We start from the raw sequence: 15,816 nt of genomic DNA on the forward strand, positions 1-15,816 counted from the left end.
GTTAAACCATGGTTACTTAGTAAAACCCTGATTATTTCTAGAGGTTTGTAAAACTCCATGTACTTCCGGCTAAATAAAATCCTCGTTATGTCAACATTCGGTATGAACGACGATCTAGAAAATAATTTAAAAATAGCACTACTTTTATAGGTAACACTCAATTAATGTATTATTAAAAATCAAATCACAGACAACTTTCATTATATAAAAATCATTATCTCTCTAAATTTTTTTTTTCTAAATTCATATCTGACATATTTTTAAGATTCTAACTTCATTATATATTTCTATGAGGATTCTAGTCTACCTAGCACTCTTGGATAGAGGGTAATATAACCAACCAATCAAAAGTACGAATAAAGGAAATTCACTCTCTACTCTTTTTCTTGAATCAATCTTTGTTTCTATCACATATAGTCTTTCAGTACTTGCATGCGACTTTAGGTAGCTCAAGATTAATCTTCGTTCTTTTTATGGTCATGAGGATATGTATAGATCGTTGATATGAGTTTTCTTTATATAATTTGAGCTACCTATGAGAGATGTGCCTAGAGGAGCACTTTTGGTGTCTAAAGTTTGCTTAAAGGGAATCTATAATTTTATAATAATTCTTAAAATGTTTAATTTTATGTAATGAACTATAATTCATTGTTTGGTTGATAGTAAATTAGAATTGATGATTGAATTAGTATGCATAGTCTGTTTAAAACTGTTGAATATAAATATAGCTTTTAAATTTTTTTTGTGTTGTGTGAAGTTGTTTATATTCTAACATTTGCGGGTTTGTTCTATCATTTTTTCCAAGTGGTACTATCTAATGTGTCTTTGAACTTAAAATTGTAGAATGATCCAGATGGTACCCTTAATAATCTGATACATTAAATTCACATATGTAAATTATGCAGACTCATTAGGCAAGTGATATGGCCACTAGATGAAAATGGTTTTTTTTTAATTTGGAGAAAGTAGGGATGGTTTCACTCAATGGGCGAGACAAGTCTTGCTAAGTGAGTTTACGAAGTAAGATCCTAATGGCCTCATTCGTTGGGTGAGCAATACACTAATTGGATGAAAAATTTGGTAAAAATCTAGTGAGTTGAGGGTGGTTTGGTTTCTCCAAGAACTCGTCCATTGGGTAAACCATCATCATCGCTGAGTAAGCCATGTTTTCACTAAGAAATCTCCCATCCAATAGTATCTTGTTGGGTTGGGATGGAGGTGTCGAACGAGATTATCTATTTTAAAGTATGAGAATTAAAAGTAGAATGCTTTTGACTTTATATCTTCTTGTTTTATTAATCAAAAGAAATCCAGCATTGTTGTAAGATAATGTTGATTTACAACCAAAATCTATCTTTCATTTTTTTTAAGGGGAGTAAAGAGAAGCTAAAAGAAGGAACTAAATGAATCCAACTGAATTTCTCAACTCACATAGTCACCTATTGAAAAGAGAAGAGATGGAGAAAAGGAAAAGGGGGAAAAAGGTAAAAGATGATGGAAGGATGGTAGAGAAGTGAGTGCAAGGGAAAAATGGTGGTGGAAGTTGGATTATAGAGAAAAGAAGGAAAAAAGGGAAAAGGTGGTGGTGGTACATAGTGGGGGAAGGAGGAGGATAAGGAAGAAAAAAAAATCAAAAACTAACACAATGGTCACCAATTTAAAATAATGAACCACATTGAATTCTTTTAAATAAAATTAGGATTAAATTTAGGACAAAACAAATTAGGGGATCACATTGAATAAACCCCACAAATACCGGGAACAAAATACCAACTAAGCCTAAAATCAATTAAAAGAAATTTGTTTTTGTAAAGTTAAAAGAGTGAGGAAAAAGATTTTAAAGCTTTGTTAATCAATTAAGTTTTTAAGTAAATGATTAAATAGTTCATTAGAGGTTTCAGAGAAGGGTAATTGATTATCAATTCAGTTAACTGATTAAAACAAAGAACAAATTTAAGTGAGTGTGTGTGTGTGTATGTGAGTGTGTGTGTGTGTGTGTGTGTTCAGCTAGATTTGTACATTTTTTTATAACAATGTTAATAGGATTGCTAGTAGATAAATGTTTATTCCTTTAGAGAAGAATTTGTGTCTAATGTTTTTGCGGTGCAACATATAAACAACAATTTGAAACTAGTGAGTATGTGTGTGTAAACTATATTTCAAATGCAATAATAATTGTAAAAATATATTGAAACATCTAATTAGATTTCTAGGTCAAGCAACAAAGGTCTTGGATAAATTATGACATCACCTTCATGGACTTTCTCTACTATAACATTCACAATATTAGAAGGGAGATGAAAACCTTTCTAAGAGCAAGCAGTAGAGAAGAGGTAATGTCCTCAAAATACAACTTACATTACCTTGTGAAGCCAATGTCATCCCCAATGGATCATCATCAACATAACCCACTTTAGTGCTAACTCTAACTATAGAATGAGCAACATAATGGTATGTAATTGTTTTCTATCAAAGCCCTCAAGTCTCCATCCCCATGTCAAACTTCCACATTAGCTTATATGCTAGATCTTGTGTGACTTTGTCCTTCATTTGTATTCTCAATTTCAATATAAACTCCTTGTTAGGGGCCTTATAGGTATAGGATTCACCAAGGTGCTTAAGTTATCTATGTTGAGATCCAATCGTTTGTCTAACCCCTACAAAATGTTTTGATGATAACAAATAATGAATGTTTTATATGCATGTCATATTGCATGAACTTCTAATGTGTATTTTATGCAAGTTGTAGCTCATTAGATCATCAAGTGTTCAATACCAAATTTTAGATGTTACAACAATTCATACATATAATTCTAAAATAGGACATGTAATCACAAATGTTTCAAGAGCTAAAAGGAAACCATAATTCGTAAGTTTACATGATTGAAAAAGTCTTAAAATTATTAAGTACACAAAGTCCAACACATATAGAAAGTATATGTTGCACAACAATCATGATAGAACCTTGAAAGAAAATAAAAGAAATGTTTGGTGAATTATCAATCTCCACTTAACTGCTAAGACATTGTGAAGAGAAATGATAAGTTCCTATTTCTGTGTGTTCAATTTACAACCAAGCAAACACTACTTCCATTCAATTATGAACCATCAAGAACAATGTTCAGTTGGTCAAAGCAAGATAGAAATGAAACAAAATAAGTTTGAATGATTAAAATCACAAAATGATTGAATTCATGTAATAGGAACAAAAAATAATCAATTCAAAAGGTGAAAATGAATAGCAATCCATAAAATATAATTTGTATGACACAATTTTTCAGTAGTGTCAATAGAGAAAGAAATAAAATAAGTCATTGAATCAAGATGTGTATATTTAAATAAAAGAGAAGGTTATATGCAATAGCAAACATAATAGCAAATTGAATAGAAAAGGAAACACAATATCTAATAACATTTTATTCTAATTTCTCCCTTAAGTTTCAACTCCAATGAAATTATTGAAAGTGGTAGCAGAAATGGCATTTGTGAATATACTAGTTATTTTATGCTTGGTGTTGACATGAATGGGAGTGAAGAGTTGCATTTGGACAGGCACACGAATAAAATGACAATCAATTATATGCTTAGATCTCACATCATGGAAGTGATTAAAAGCAAGGTGCATGGCATATTTGTTATCACAAAAGAGCATAATTGTGTCAATTGAAACTTCAAAATGTTTAAGTAATCATTGCAGCCAAACACTTCAATAGCCATTGATGATAAGGCATAATATTCTTATTCAGGTAAAGATTCAGACATAGTACCTTTTTTGACAAACCTCTAAGAAATCATATAAACATCAAGGAAGACATAAAAGCTAATGGTTGATCTCCTAGTGTCTAAATGGTTTGTCCAGACTACATCAACATATATTAAAAGATGACATCTATTCTTAATAGAGTAAAAGAGACCTTGACCTGGAGTAAGTTTCATGTAATGTAACAAGTGATGGATTGAAAATGTGTGGTCAATGGATTCTTAATGTATTGACTTAACTTATGAATTGCAAAGGTAATGTTGATAAGTGTCTAGTATTAGTTAAATTGAACATCATTTAGACCCTTATTTTGTATTAAATCAATGTAAAAATCATTATAATTGCCATAGAGAATGTGGTGATGAGAAATCATAAAAAGTGGAATTTAATACAATTGTTGCGGGTAAAATGAAGGAATTTGAGAAGTTGGTGCTAAGTCCCAAAATTGCAACTCAAGCCAGAAAGATGAATTGAGAAAAGTAAAATTGAAGCCTATAGCTAAGCAACGATTTTGGCGTTGAGCCACATTTTAAGAAACATTCACTGCAAGGAAACATCAAGTTCTAGATTTGAAGTTGAGCATCAAGAGAAAAACTTCATGGCAAGGAAATCTCTACTACTAAATACCAAGGTGGTTGCCCAAGCTTGGAAAAACCTCACTCATGAGGGAAACCTCCATGGCTAAACTTCAAGAATGGAAGTTAGAGCAACAGTTGATTGTTTATAAATACAAAAGGCATGTCACTGAGATTCATATGCTAATTTTCTAAATTAGTTTTAGAGAGAGAAACTCTTTAGATAGCTTTAATTCATATGGTACATCTTTGTAAAGCTATGGAAGGAGGAAAGCTACTCTAAGTTCTTATTGTATTCATCATCATGAGCAGTTAAATCCTTCCTAGTTGGGATTGAATGTATATATTTGTTGTATTCTTGTTTTACGTGTTGGTTACTTGATTTATGTTGAATTCCATGGTGATTTAGCCAATCATCATACCTCATCAATACTAGATACAAAGACATATGTTCTAGTGTTTAGATCCAATCAAGTCTTCTAATGCTTGGCATATACCAGACATGGATATGCGACTTTAGCTGGTTTAAAGAGTCTTGTTCTCAATGTAAGGGTTCCTCCACCCGGATGGAGCCACATTGTATTTGACATCCTTAGGTTCTAACTCTCATACATGAGGTTAGATCCATAAGTGAATCATACTTCCAGGAAGACTAAAATAAAGAACATAATTTATAGATAATTAAGAGTAATATAGTTGATTTAAGAAGCCAAGTTCAATTCCAACACCTTAATCGGCATCACCACTCTCAAACTTATTTTTAATGTACTTTTAACAATATCAAACCAATCCTTCTATTACTATTTTATTGTCAAACTTGGGTTAGATTATTGATTACTAATTTAGTTGCCAAATCCTTGTGGATACGACCTTGTTGTACTACAACTAACCTAATGCACCTGTTGGATATAAGTCATACCCCAATAGGGAGTCAACAAATGTCCAACCTAGAAATAGTCAAATACACAAGTCATCCAAATAATCTTTTATACATAGCGATCATCAATAAGACCATCGAGGCTAAGTTTTAAACTAGAATCCATTAGTGGGGTAGTTGGTTTGATACCTAGGAAACTAGTTGTAGCAAGCAAAGATAAAATATATTTTCTCCTACTCAAGGAAATACCTTGTTGGATTTGGTAATTTTTAACTCTAAGAAATATTTAAAAGAACTAAGGATATTTAGTTTTATCAGGGATCTTAATAGAAATTGTACCTTATTAACACATTAAGAATTAGAGCCTATTGGGATAATGTCATCTACATAAACGAAGAAAATGAACAATGAATAACTTGAACCATGATTGAATAAATAATGATCATTTTTAAATTAGGTAAATCATGTTACATTAATGTTGAAAAGAGAACTTTTAGAACCATTTTCAAGAAGCTTGTCTTAGTCCATATATATCTATATTCAATTTGCAAACCAATCATTTTAATCTTGCTTTGTAGCCTTGGGGAATACCCTTGTATTTCCTCAACTAATTCACCACTTAGGCATGCATTGTTTATATCTAATTAGTGTTGGTCTCAGTTTTTCCTAGTAGCAATAGCAATAAGATACTTATAAAAGTAAGTTTAGCCATTAATGAGAAAGTGATGAGTTCATATTTTTTCCCTCATTTAATGTTTAAATTTGGGGGTTTAATTGAATTTTTGTTCTTAAAAGATTGATTTAATTGGGATTTCTTATAATTGGGTTTATTGAGTATGAAATACAAAAACATGTTAAAAATGACTTTTTAGTTGCATAAATGTCTTTTGGATATTTTGAGGTGTATTAGTGCAGCTGCAACTAAGTTGAACTCTTAGAGGTGTGAAAATAAATTGATTAAAGTTTCATGACACTTAAAGATAAATCCAAGAATAGGAAATTATCAAAATCAAAAAAAAATCAAGCCAAGCATTACATAAAGAAGGCAAGAAAAAGTTTGAAAAAGTGAAGAAGTTTGGCTAAGCCAAGAAGAGGGAACGGGCAACAAAAATTGGACCTTGTGGTTTTCTCTATCTTTTCCCTGAAACAGGGCTTTGATAATTCATAAATATTTATGATAAAAGATAATTTAGGAAAATATATATTTAGATATTTTATTTGATATTTTTAAATAATTATCTTATTTAATTATATCATAAAATATCAAAAGATAATAACTATTAAACCTTTTTAAATATGACAAGATTTTCTTAAATCTTTTGAGATATCGACAACAAACAGATATATCTTGAAGATATTGAATTATTTAAAAGATAATTAGAGGAGATTGCAAATTGTTGATTTGGAAAATTAATGCAAATATTAGTTGGTGATAATTTATCATGTATCTTTAAGTAATTTATTTATTTAATTATATCAGATATTGATATTATCAACCAACTATATTTCTCAAATAATTTATCATGTATCTTTAAAATGTCAAATAATTTTAAAACTGGTTATAATGCAGATCAAAACATAAGACAAGCATATTTGGCATATTATGGGAAATTATAGGAAATTAGAAGATATAATTGAGCTCAATTATTATGGACATTTTAAAGTTACATTGTTCAAATGTAAGTGGGCTGAAACAACCAAAGATAGTGGATTTAGAAAGGATCCGTGGGGTTTCACTTGTATTAACTTTTCAAGATTAATTCACTTTGGTGATCGTGAGGAGCATGATCCGTACATTGAAGCTTCACAAGCTAAAATGGTGTATTATGTCAATGATGAGATTAATAATGATTGGACAACTGTTATCCATTTGAAACCATGAGACTTGTATGATATGGGAGGAGATACTAAAATATGTGAAGTTGAACCATGTCCACAACGAGACTTAAATCAGTTCTTCAGTGATTCTCAATAATTGGCATTATTTAGGGATGATAATGATGATGAACTTGATGAAAATGATTCCATGTCTGAGTAATAATAAATCTTTGGTATGATTGTACCTTATATATCTTGATTATACATGTATCTTTTTTATAAATTATTTTTTATTTTATTGTTTAATTTTTATGTGCAGGTATGCCTAGAGCAAAAAGGATAAGGAATCTGCTTAAGTCAGCAGTTGGTACTTATAAGGTTCACCACATATCAACTACTTCAGAGCTATTTGTGGGCAACTAGTTGCAATTAGATCATGCAGAAGCAGTTGGACAGTAAACAAGTGAACAACTTGGGCAGCAAACAAGTCAACATGTTGGATAGCAAAGAAGTCAACAAACTGAACAACAAACAAGTCAACAAATAGGACAACAAACAAGTCATCAAACTGGACAGCAAAGAAGTCAACAAATGGGAGAAACAAGTTTACAAATTGCACAACAAACCACTAAACAAACTGGAGAACAAGCAAATGAACAAAGTGGACAACAAACAAGTGTGCCAATATATGAATCTGGAACTAAAAGAGTGCAACCAAAAATAGGAAGGCACTCAGCCCGTTATTGGTTTGTTGATGTTATAGGTAAAAAATGTTATTTTAGTATAATGATTATTTTAGACAAATTATTCAATTTTAGACAGATTACTCAATCATTAAAGGTCAAGGTTAAAGATGTTCACAACTTGCCCATTGGATTACGTGTGGTGGTCAACTATGATGATAGATATCAACCAATTAGAGAGGCATCAGGTTTACTAGCAGGAGTTTGTGGACATGTAGCATCAAATAGAGTGTTATTCCCTATAAGTTTTGAGAGTTGGTCAGCTATGGCAGATACATATAAGGACAATGCATGGGAGAGAACACTGAAGATAAAACAACCTAAATTCACCATCTAAATACTTATTTAATTTATTCAATGGACCTAAACTAACTATTGTATTATTTGAAGTCTCGATTTATTTTCAAGGTTAATGAAGAATTGGCAAAAAGAGATGTTATATTTAGAATTGGAAAATTGTGAAGGGAGTACAAGTGCAAGCTTTGGAATGAGTTTTATGACCCACTTTTGAGCAAAAATGATCTCAATAAGAACGTTCCAGATTGCGTTAGCATGGATAATTGGGCTTTATTTGTTGAGTATCGCTTAAAGCCTTCCACAATGGTACATAAATTTAATTGTTATATTTAAAGTAACCATCTCTTTAAATTTGAAAAACTGATTTCATTTCTACTTTATAGGACTTAAGCAATGGAAATAAAGAAATAAGGGAAAAACAAAGTATTCCTCACACTGGTGGTGTTATGGCTTTGTCAAGAAGAAGGAATAATTTGGCATTTTTTTTTACTTATATTTTGTTCTCAAAAATAATGTGCTATTATATTTTTATTTTTTTTGCTCATATTACTTTTCTTCAAAACATATAGAAAATTGAGACTGGTAGGAACATTAGGCGAGCTGAAATATGGAAGATCACTCATAAGAGGAAAAATGGCACCTATGTGAATGGGGAGGCCATGGAGATTGGGGTAAATTTGTTCCTGCTGCCATTGAATTGTCTATTTAATGATTGTCTTTAAAATATGAAGTACACTTTGAGTATGCCAATAATTTGTTGCTTTGAAATCTGATTATTTGAAATATATTTTTATTGGTCTGAGTGCATGGTGATGGTTAAAACAGTATTGTAGTTGGTGGTTGGTTCCCCTTGCTCAAACTACTATCTTACAACTTCACTTTTCAGTCCCTTAGTACTATTTTTCTTTTCTCCGGATGTGTATTTTGAATGTATAAGTTCAATTAGTGTTTAAGTTCATGTATGCATAGGAATAAAATAGAGATTTCTTTGTAGACTAGTGTGTGAGATTGAATATTTTTGTTCTATTTCTTGCTTTTCCTTTTTCACACAATTGAGCTCTTAATTGTAGGGTGGTGAAGCTTAACTCCATAGTTTTGTCTTCTCTATTTCTAGTACTTCCTTTCTCTGTTATCTATTTCTTCTATAAAAATTTAGTAATTTCTTTTTCTCTATTTGATTGAAATCTGTTTGTTCAATGTTCTGACTCCTTTTTTCATCTCTATGTTATGTTTGTTTGAAATTTGTTTAGTGCTGGAATGAGGGTTTTGGTCTGTGTTTAGTGCAATGGGAGAGGAGTTGTGGCAGAGTTAGTGGGAAGTGGTGATAATTGGAGGAATTGGTGTTTGGGATTAGAAGAAAATGGAGTATATTGTATGGGAACGATAATGAGTGCATGGTTTCTATTGCCATTTAAAACCCTTTTACAAACTACATAGAATTAGATTTATTTTGCTGCTTTGCTGATTTTGTGAGTTCTTCAATCTGCATGCATAGTTAAAATAACGAACCTGTTAGGATAAGTTAATTGAGGTGAAAATGCATAGATTATTTTGAGTTCCTTTAGATAGCACTTTATAAAAGTCTTATTAATCAACGCAAAATAAGGAGGAAGATTTGCATTTTCTCCAAAACCCTTTGTGACTTTATCAAGTTCACCTATAGTACATGAGGTAGATTAAAAACTATACCCATCTAAAGGTGATAAATGATGAACTCGGCCAAGTACTAATGGTTGGTTTGCTTATTTGAGTCTGGACACCTTTCTCTTCACCAAGTACTTCAACTTATATGATCACTTTCAATTTGCTTATTTGTGTCTGAACTAATTGTTGGTGTACTGGTTTATCATTGTAATTTGTCATAATTTGTTTGTTTGGCGGTCTTTTGCACTTCCAATTTAATGCAGGAAAAAATAGATGAGTTAATGTTGAATAACCCAGAGATTGCATCAGATATATCTCCAAATGATTCGATTGGTCTCATATTTGGTAAGGAGCATCCAGATCGGGTCAGAGGATTGTCACATGGAGCTTGTCCCACTCTTGCATTTAAGCAATCCACTACAAGGTTAAATGGTATGAATTTTGCTTCTTGCAGTGCAACATCAAAAAATACAGATGAGAAGTTTCTAAAGATGGAAAATGAGCTCACAACTCTCAAAAACCAAATGCAAACATTGGTTGCCTACATTTCCTCTAGAGATCACGTTCCTGACCATTTTGTTGTTATGATTGCTGGTTTGGTACATACTTCGATTAATGAGGTAAAATTTAATATTTTATTTAACAAATTACATAAGTTTATTATAATACACATGTGAATTTGAATAAGTTGTAAGTTTCTTTTTTATTCCATGTACCCGATGTTGGAAGTGGTGCTTCATCACTGTCAACACCAAATTTCGTTTGGGTATGAAATAAAAATTTTAATTTAAAATAATTAAAAAAAAATACAAAAAAGTGAATATTTAAGTGAGTATAAACATATATTTCTTTTTTTTACTTTTTATCTTTTCTTCTTTAATATTATCTTGCTTTATTTTTTTTTATTTATCTTGTTTTATCTTATTTACTTTTTACTTTATTTTATCTTATCTTTTTATTTTATCTTTTTTATTTTTTTGTTATCTTATTTTATTCTCTTAATATATATATATATATATATATATATATATATATATATATATATATATATATAAATAAATGTATATAAGAAAATTTAAAAAAAATGAAATGATAGTCAGTTGATCTGGCCAGTGGTTCTTTCCCTGTTCGAGCAACAAAAAGCGTTCAAATTTTGTTTCTTCTTTGCTTTTACGGATCTTAGCACAAAAATAGAAAATTTGGATATCTGTGTATTACTGTGACGGCCATGACAATCGTAGCAGCAGAGGTATAGGGTGGTTGGAAACAGAGCCGTTTGAAAAAGAAAAGAACTTCCTAGCACGGGGAGCGAACTGGCAGGAGAGAGGTGAAAATTTCAAGATACAGTTCATGTACCTCTAGAAGCCACAGATAGAGAGAACAGATAACAAAAAGAAGGGGAAAAGGTAGCAAGGGGAGGAGAAAAAGAGAGAACAAGGTGAGGAGGAAAAAAGAGTGAAAATAGCTCGAGCAAGGGGAACCGCAGAGGGAACTTAAGACCACTGGCACAGGTAAGTACTGGACCTTTAATGTTTTTTGACTGAGCACGATATCTGATATGTTCCATTTAAAATCTTTGAAGGCCATGACTGAAAATGATATGATGTATCTGTGTGCGTTCTCTGCATTATCTGTTTATCCATGCACATGCATATATTGCTCACAATTGTTACTTAAGTGCTGGGAAACAGAATACATTTGAACACCACCTTCGTACTTTACACACTTCATTCTCTTTCTTCACCTGCGTATGCATAATCCCCAAACCAATTTCATTCACCACTTCGCCGTGATCAACCCATAGCTCAACGCACACTAGGTTCATTTTCCTATTCCAAGTTCACCATTCTTCACAAAATTCACGTTGACTCTCTGCTAACTACCGTCCCTCCAGATCACTACCATCACCACTAGGCTTCCATCTCCACCATTCTCTCCTTTCATTCAGAACATTCATTGCACACCAAAACCTTTTGCATTCTCCTGCATAGCCACCAAAATAAAGACCCAAGAAAGCAGCCACGTGCAAATCCCCTCCATTCACGTCTTCACTTCAACCTCAAACTCATTCTCCATTCCAATCCCGCAGCATCCCATTCCAATCCTGCAACATTCCTCTATCATCGCCTACACTTTTCACCTGCAGGAGATCAAAACCAAAACCCAAACACACTTCATAGACAGTTGTATTTTGCAGAACACATCTTCACTCGCTTCCTCGTTCACCGTCATCTTCATGTCACACCTACATAAAAACCAAAAACGACATACACATCCACCTTTCTACCTACATCATTCATCATCCTCGAGCCATATACAGCAAAACACCCAAAATCACCATAAAAACCCCAGCACAAATCAGAAATAGAGAAAAGAAGAAAGAAAATCGACGGTGAGGTGGTGCGACGCGAAAACAACCACGACGGGCTGGCAGCGAAACGTGCAAAGCCTGGACCAGGAAGAAATCCTCACGCAGGGAAGGGGGAGTTAGCACCATTGGCGACACGCTTTGGTCGCAACAATATCGACATTCACGGTAGAAGTTGCAGGTGTAACATCCCGATCGGATATTACGGATTTAAATAAAAAAAATAAAGAAGTAAATAATAAAACTTCATTTGTTATAACTAATATTCCCAAAACGCGGGAAAATTAAAAACTTTTATTACTTTCACAATAAACCAAAATTCATAAGTGTAAATAAGATTGTAATTATCCAAAAGTCCAGAATATTCATAATTATAATTTATTTGAAAACATAAAAACTTCATAAAAGTTCTGATAAAAACTTCTCCCAAAACTAGCCCCGCTCCGTCTCTAGGCCTCACCAGATCCACCTGCAATAACATCTGCTCCCGTGTACCACGTACACGATCATCGCCAAACACAAGCAGATAGGGTGAGCTAACATATTACACATATATATAAATATTGCATAGTTATATATATCACACAATCACACCAATATTGCTTCAGTAAAATCGCCTGGCGGGGGACACGTAACGCCAAGCGCTGCCCGCTTCCAAACCGCTTGGAAGGTATGATGAGTCGAACCTTCGCTCACATTCAATACTTAAATTTTGGGAATTTAATATTATTTTCGCGCTTAAAAATTGTATTTAGTTGCATACTATATTATTGGATCTTATTGAGTTTACTATTGCAACAATAATCTAATTTAGGTCCTTAAGAGTGTAAATAATGAATATTTTAATTCATAAATTAAGTCCCAAAATAGGAATTTTAGAGAGGAATAGTTCAGGTACTGAATGCACCCCCAATTCTCATGCTTACACTCCCTTTTTCCAATTGGAATATTTATTTCTAAAAAAAACAGTTATGGAGCTATCTACACCCCTTGTTTCCAGGTTTACACCCCTTCTGTAATTTAACTTTAAATTTCTGCTATGCACCCCTCCTTTTTACTAAGCTGCACCCCTAATGTCACTTAAGATCTAATCCATCAGATTTCGCCACGTGACAATCCTTCACTTAATAAAAATAACCACTCATAGTTTGTCACATCATCAATCCTCCACTAACTCAAATCACCAATCAAAACATGCCACCTCATCACTCTCTCTCTCCTTCACACAACCAAAACCCTAACCCTAATCTCCTTCTTCTCTCTCTTCCGCACCAACCCACTCTGCAGTCGCCACGACCACGTTCGACCACCACTGGCCACGCCGGAAAGCCGTCGCCCGTCGCGCCCTCATCAGAAACCCCATCACCGCTGCTGCACCAGTGGACCGCGACGTCTCCGTCTTCTCTACGCGTCCGCGGCCACCATCACGCACCACGCTCGGACCTGAACCTCCCGCGCCACCATGAACCTGCCACCGCGTCTCCTTCATCGCGCCTCCGTCGCACCTCCTTCTTCTCCACTCGTCCCGCTGCCGGAATCCCCCATGGTCGCACCATTCGAGCTCGCTGGAACAGTCCAGCATCTCCGGCAACACCCGCACCAACACTTCTCCATCCTCGCCCGTGAGCCGCCGTCCATCACGCGAAACCCCACCGTCACACCTGCATTCGTGCCTCTTCCACTCCTTCATCCCGAAACCACCACCGTCGCTCCACCGCCGGAAAACACAGCCCCTCCCCCTTCGCATCACGCCGGCATCATCAGGCCTGCACCATTCTCGCACACGTTCAGACCCACCATTGCTGCACCAGGTCTGCTCGTGAGATCTGCAGTGACCATCTCAAACCTCTGTTGTGTTGCCTTCGCCACCATCATCTTCGTTCAACATATTATTGGAACCACCGTTGCAGCGGCACTCGTGAAACCTGCAGTAGCCACGGCCACTCACGGAACTACCACCAAACCCTAATTGCGGAATGGAAATCTGATTTGGGAGAGAAACTGCTCTAACACGTGGCAACCTCTCGTTGGACAGTTAACGAGTTAGCACTGGTCAACCAGTCAACTTTGGGTAGGGGCAGTCAACGTTGGTCAAACAGGCTTTTTTTTCACTATATCTGGCAGGTGGTTCCTCTATAGGAACCCTAAATTGCCTAAACTAGAAAGAATCGTCTGGCGGTTGTTCATCACCGACCAGACTATTTCTGGAAATTTCCAGAAACAATAAATTAAAAGAAAACAACATATCAATCATAATCATACCAAATTCAACATACCAATCAGAATTAAATTAATCGACGCATGAAATTTCCCTATTTAACATGCCATTCAAATTAAAATTAAATTTAACGCGTAAAGCTCCCCTAACCTGGTCTCCTTTGCTTAGAACTTTGAAAATTCTCCCTTGATCACCAATGCCCCTCTTTGGTTCTTCTCAACACTCTCAATTCTCACAAACACTAAATTTTCGTTCCCCTAACCTGGTCTCCTTTGCTTAGAACTTTGAAAATTCTCCCTTGATCACCAATGGCCCTCTTTGGTTCTTCTCAACACTCTCAATTCTCACAAACACTAAATTTTCGTTCTCCCTTCTGCAACCACAATAACAACCCACCAAAACCCTCTTTCTTACCTCTAATTAGCCTTTTAAAAGTGCTCTTAATGTGGTTTAATGGTCTAAAACGAAAATCCAATTAAATTACGGTTAATGTCCTTTAATTGGTTGTCTTATGATAGTTTTCCAACCCTTTTGGCTGCTAGGGTTTTCCTCTACCCTAGCATATTCAATCCAAAACTAAGTTTGGCAAAAATAAAGTTTAATTTGGTTTCTCCAAGACTTGAACCCACAACCATGCCAATACCAAATCAATGCTAAACCATCAAGCCAATTCATGTCTCTTCCTAACTAATATAATTCACATATTATATTATTCCACAACATAATTACACATATTATTAAAAATAATAATAAATTAAATAAAACACAATTGACATACATAGGACTTGAACCTAAGTCCTCTCAAACAATTATTAACATACAACCACTTGAGCTAGTACTTTTTCACATCATATAAATCAATAGTTAATGCCTTAAAGACTCCCACTACCCACATTTATTAATTAATTAATTATTTAATTATTTAATTTTCACGGGTCTTACAGTAGGCGCTGCGTCGGCGATGGTCTCTCGGAGTTAGGTTCCGATGCGTGAGTGAGAACAAAGTGGTTGAGCCACCGAAAGGGAGGTCGACGTCTCTGGCGTCGATTGGCGTCGCCGGCAAGCCGGTCGTGGGGTGGCTTGGTGAAACAGAGACGAGGTTGGTGTGTTGGTGGGCAGTGACTCGTGTAGACGTCGAGAAGGAGAGAGGGAGGGGCTTGCCTCCTGATTATTGAGCAGGTAGGGTTTAGGTTATTTGGGTTCCACATGTCGGCCCACCTCTAGTGCACCCCTTCTTTTCATTCTGCACCCCCATATATGGACTGTGTTAATTGTTTGTTGCACTCCTTGGATTACTACATACACCACACGTTTGGCTTGTGGGCTGGACAGTCATTTACTTCATACACCTTCATGATTGTTAACCACGCACCTCCTATGTCCTTGTTTTCTATTTTGTGTTTGTTTTATACTTTACTTGCTTGCACCCTACCTTTAATAAAGACACCTCATTTACTTCATGCACCTTCCACATGTGATACTCATGCACCTCCATGTCTTTGTCTATTGTTTTTGG

The 15,816-nt window shown here is 34.5% G+C and overlaps 1 protein-coding gene and 1 long non-coding RNA gene across 2 annotated transcripts; one reads left to right on the forward strand and one right to left on the reverse strand.

The window, feature by feature from the left end:
- Positions 1 to 7,735: 7,735 nt before the first annotated feature.
- LOC146887616 (uncharacterized) lies at positions 7,736 to 10,897 on the forward strand. Its single transcript, XM_085670307.1, has 7 exons — positions 7,736 to 7,793; positions 7,830 to 8,073; positions 8,154 to 8,376; positions 8,454 to 8,546; positions 8,640 to 8,741; positions 9,978 to 10,334; positions 10,811 to 10,897. Exons 3-7 carry the CDS (start codon positions 8,326 to 8,328, stop codon positions 10,895 to 10,897), a joined length of 690 nt encoding a protein of 229 aa, XP_085526433.1. The 5' UTR covers positions 7,736 to 7,793; positions 7,830 to 8,073; positions 8,154 to 8,325.
- A 1,434-nt stretch (positions 10,898 to 12,331) lies between these two features.
- LOC146887617 (uncharacterized) lies at positions 12,332 to 15,583 on the reverse strand. Its single transcript, XR_014993753.1, has 2 exons — positions 15,243 to 15,583; positions 12,332 to 12,563 (listed from the first exon to the last, which is right to left on the reverse strand). It is a non-coding gene; the product is annotated as an uncharacterized LOC146887617 (long non-coding RNA).
- Between the last annotated feature and the right edge of the window lie 233 nt (positions 15,584 to 15,816).

This window comes from Vigna unguiculata, chromosome 3, assembly GCF_037176805.1.
Source record: "Vigna unguiculata cultivar grain cowpea cultivar isolate G323 ecotype 2 chromosome 3, ASM3717680v1, whole genome shotgun sequence".
NCBI classification, from domain to species: Eukaryota; Viridiplantae; Streptophyta; class Magnoliopsida; order Fabales; family Fabaceae; genus Vigna; species Vigna unguiculata.

Coding starts and splice junctions, on each gene's coding strand:
- LOC146887616 (XM_085670307.1), top strand. CDS start 8,326: ATGGATAATTGGGCTTTATTTGTTGAGTATCGCTTAAAGCCTTCCACA. Junction 8,377..8,453: donor GCTTAAAGCCTTCCACAATG/GTACATAAATTT, acceptor TCTACTTTATAG/GACTTAAGCAATGGAAATAA. Junction 8,547..8,639: donor CAAGAAGAAGGAATAATTTG/GCATTTTTTTTT, acceptor CAAAACATATAG/AAAATTGAGACTGGTAGGAA.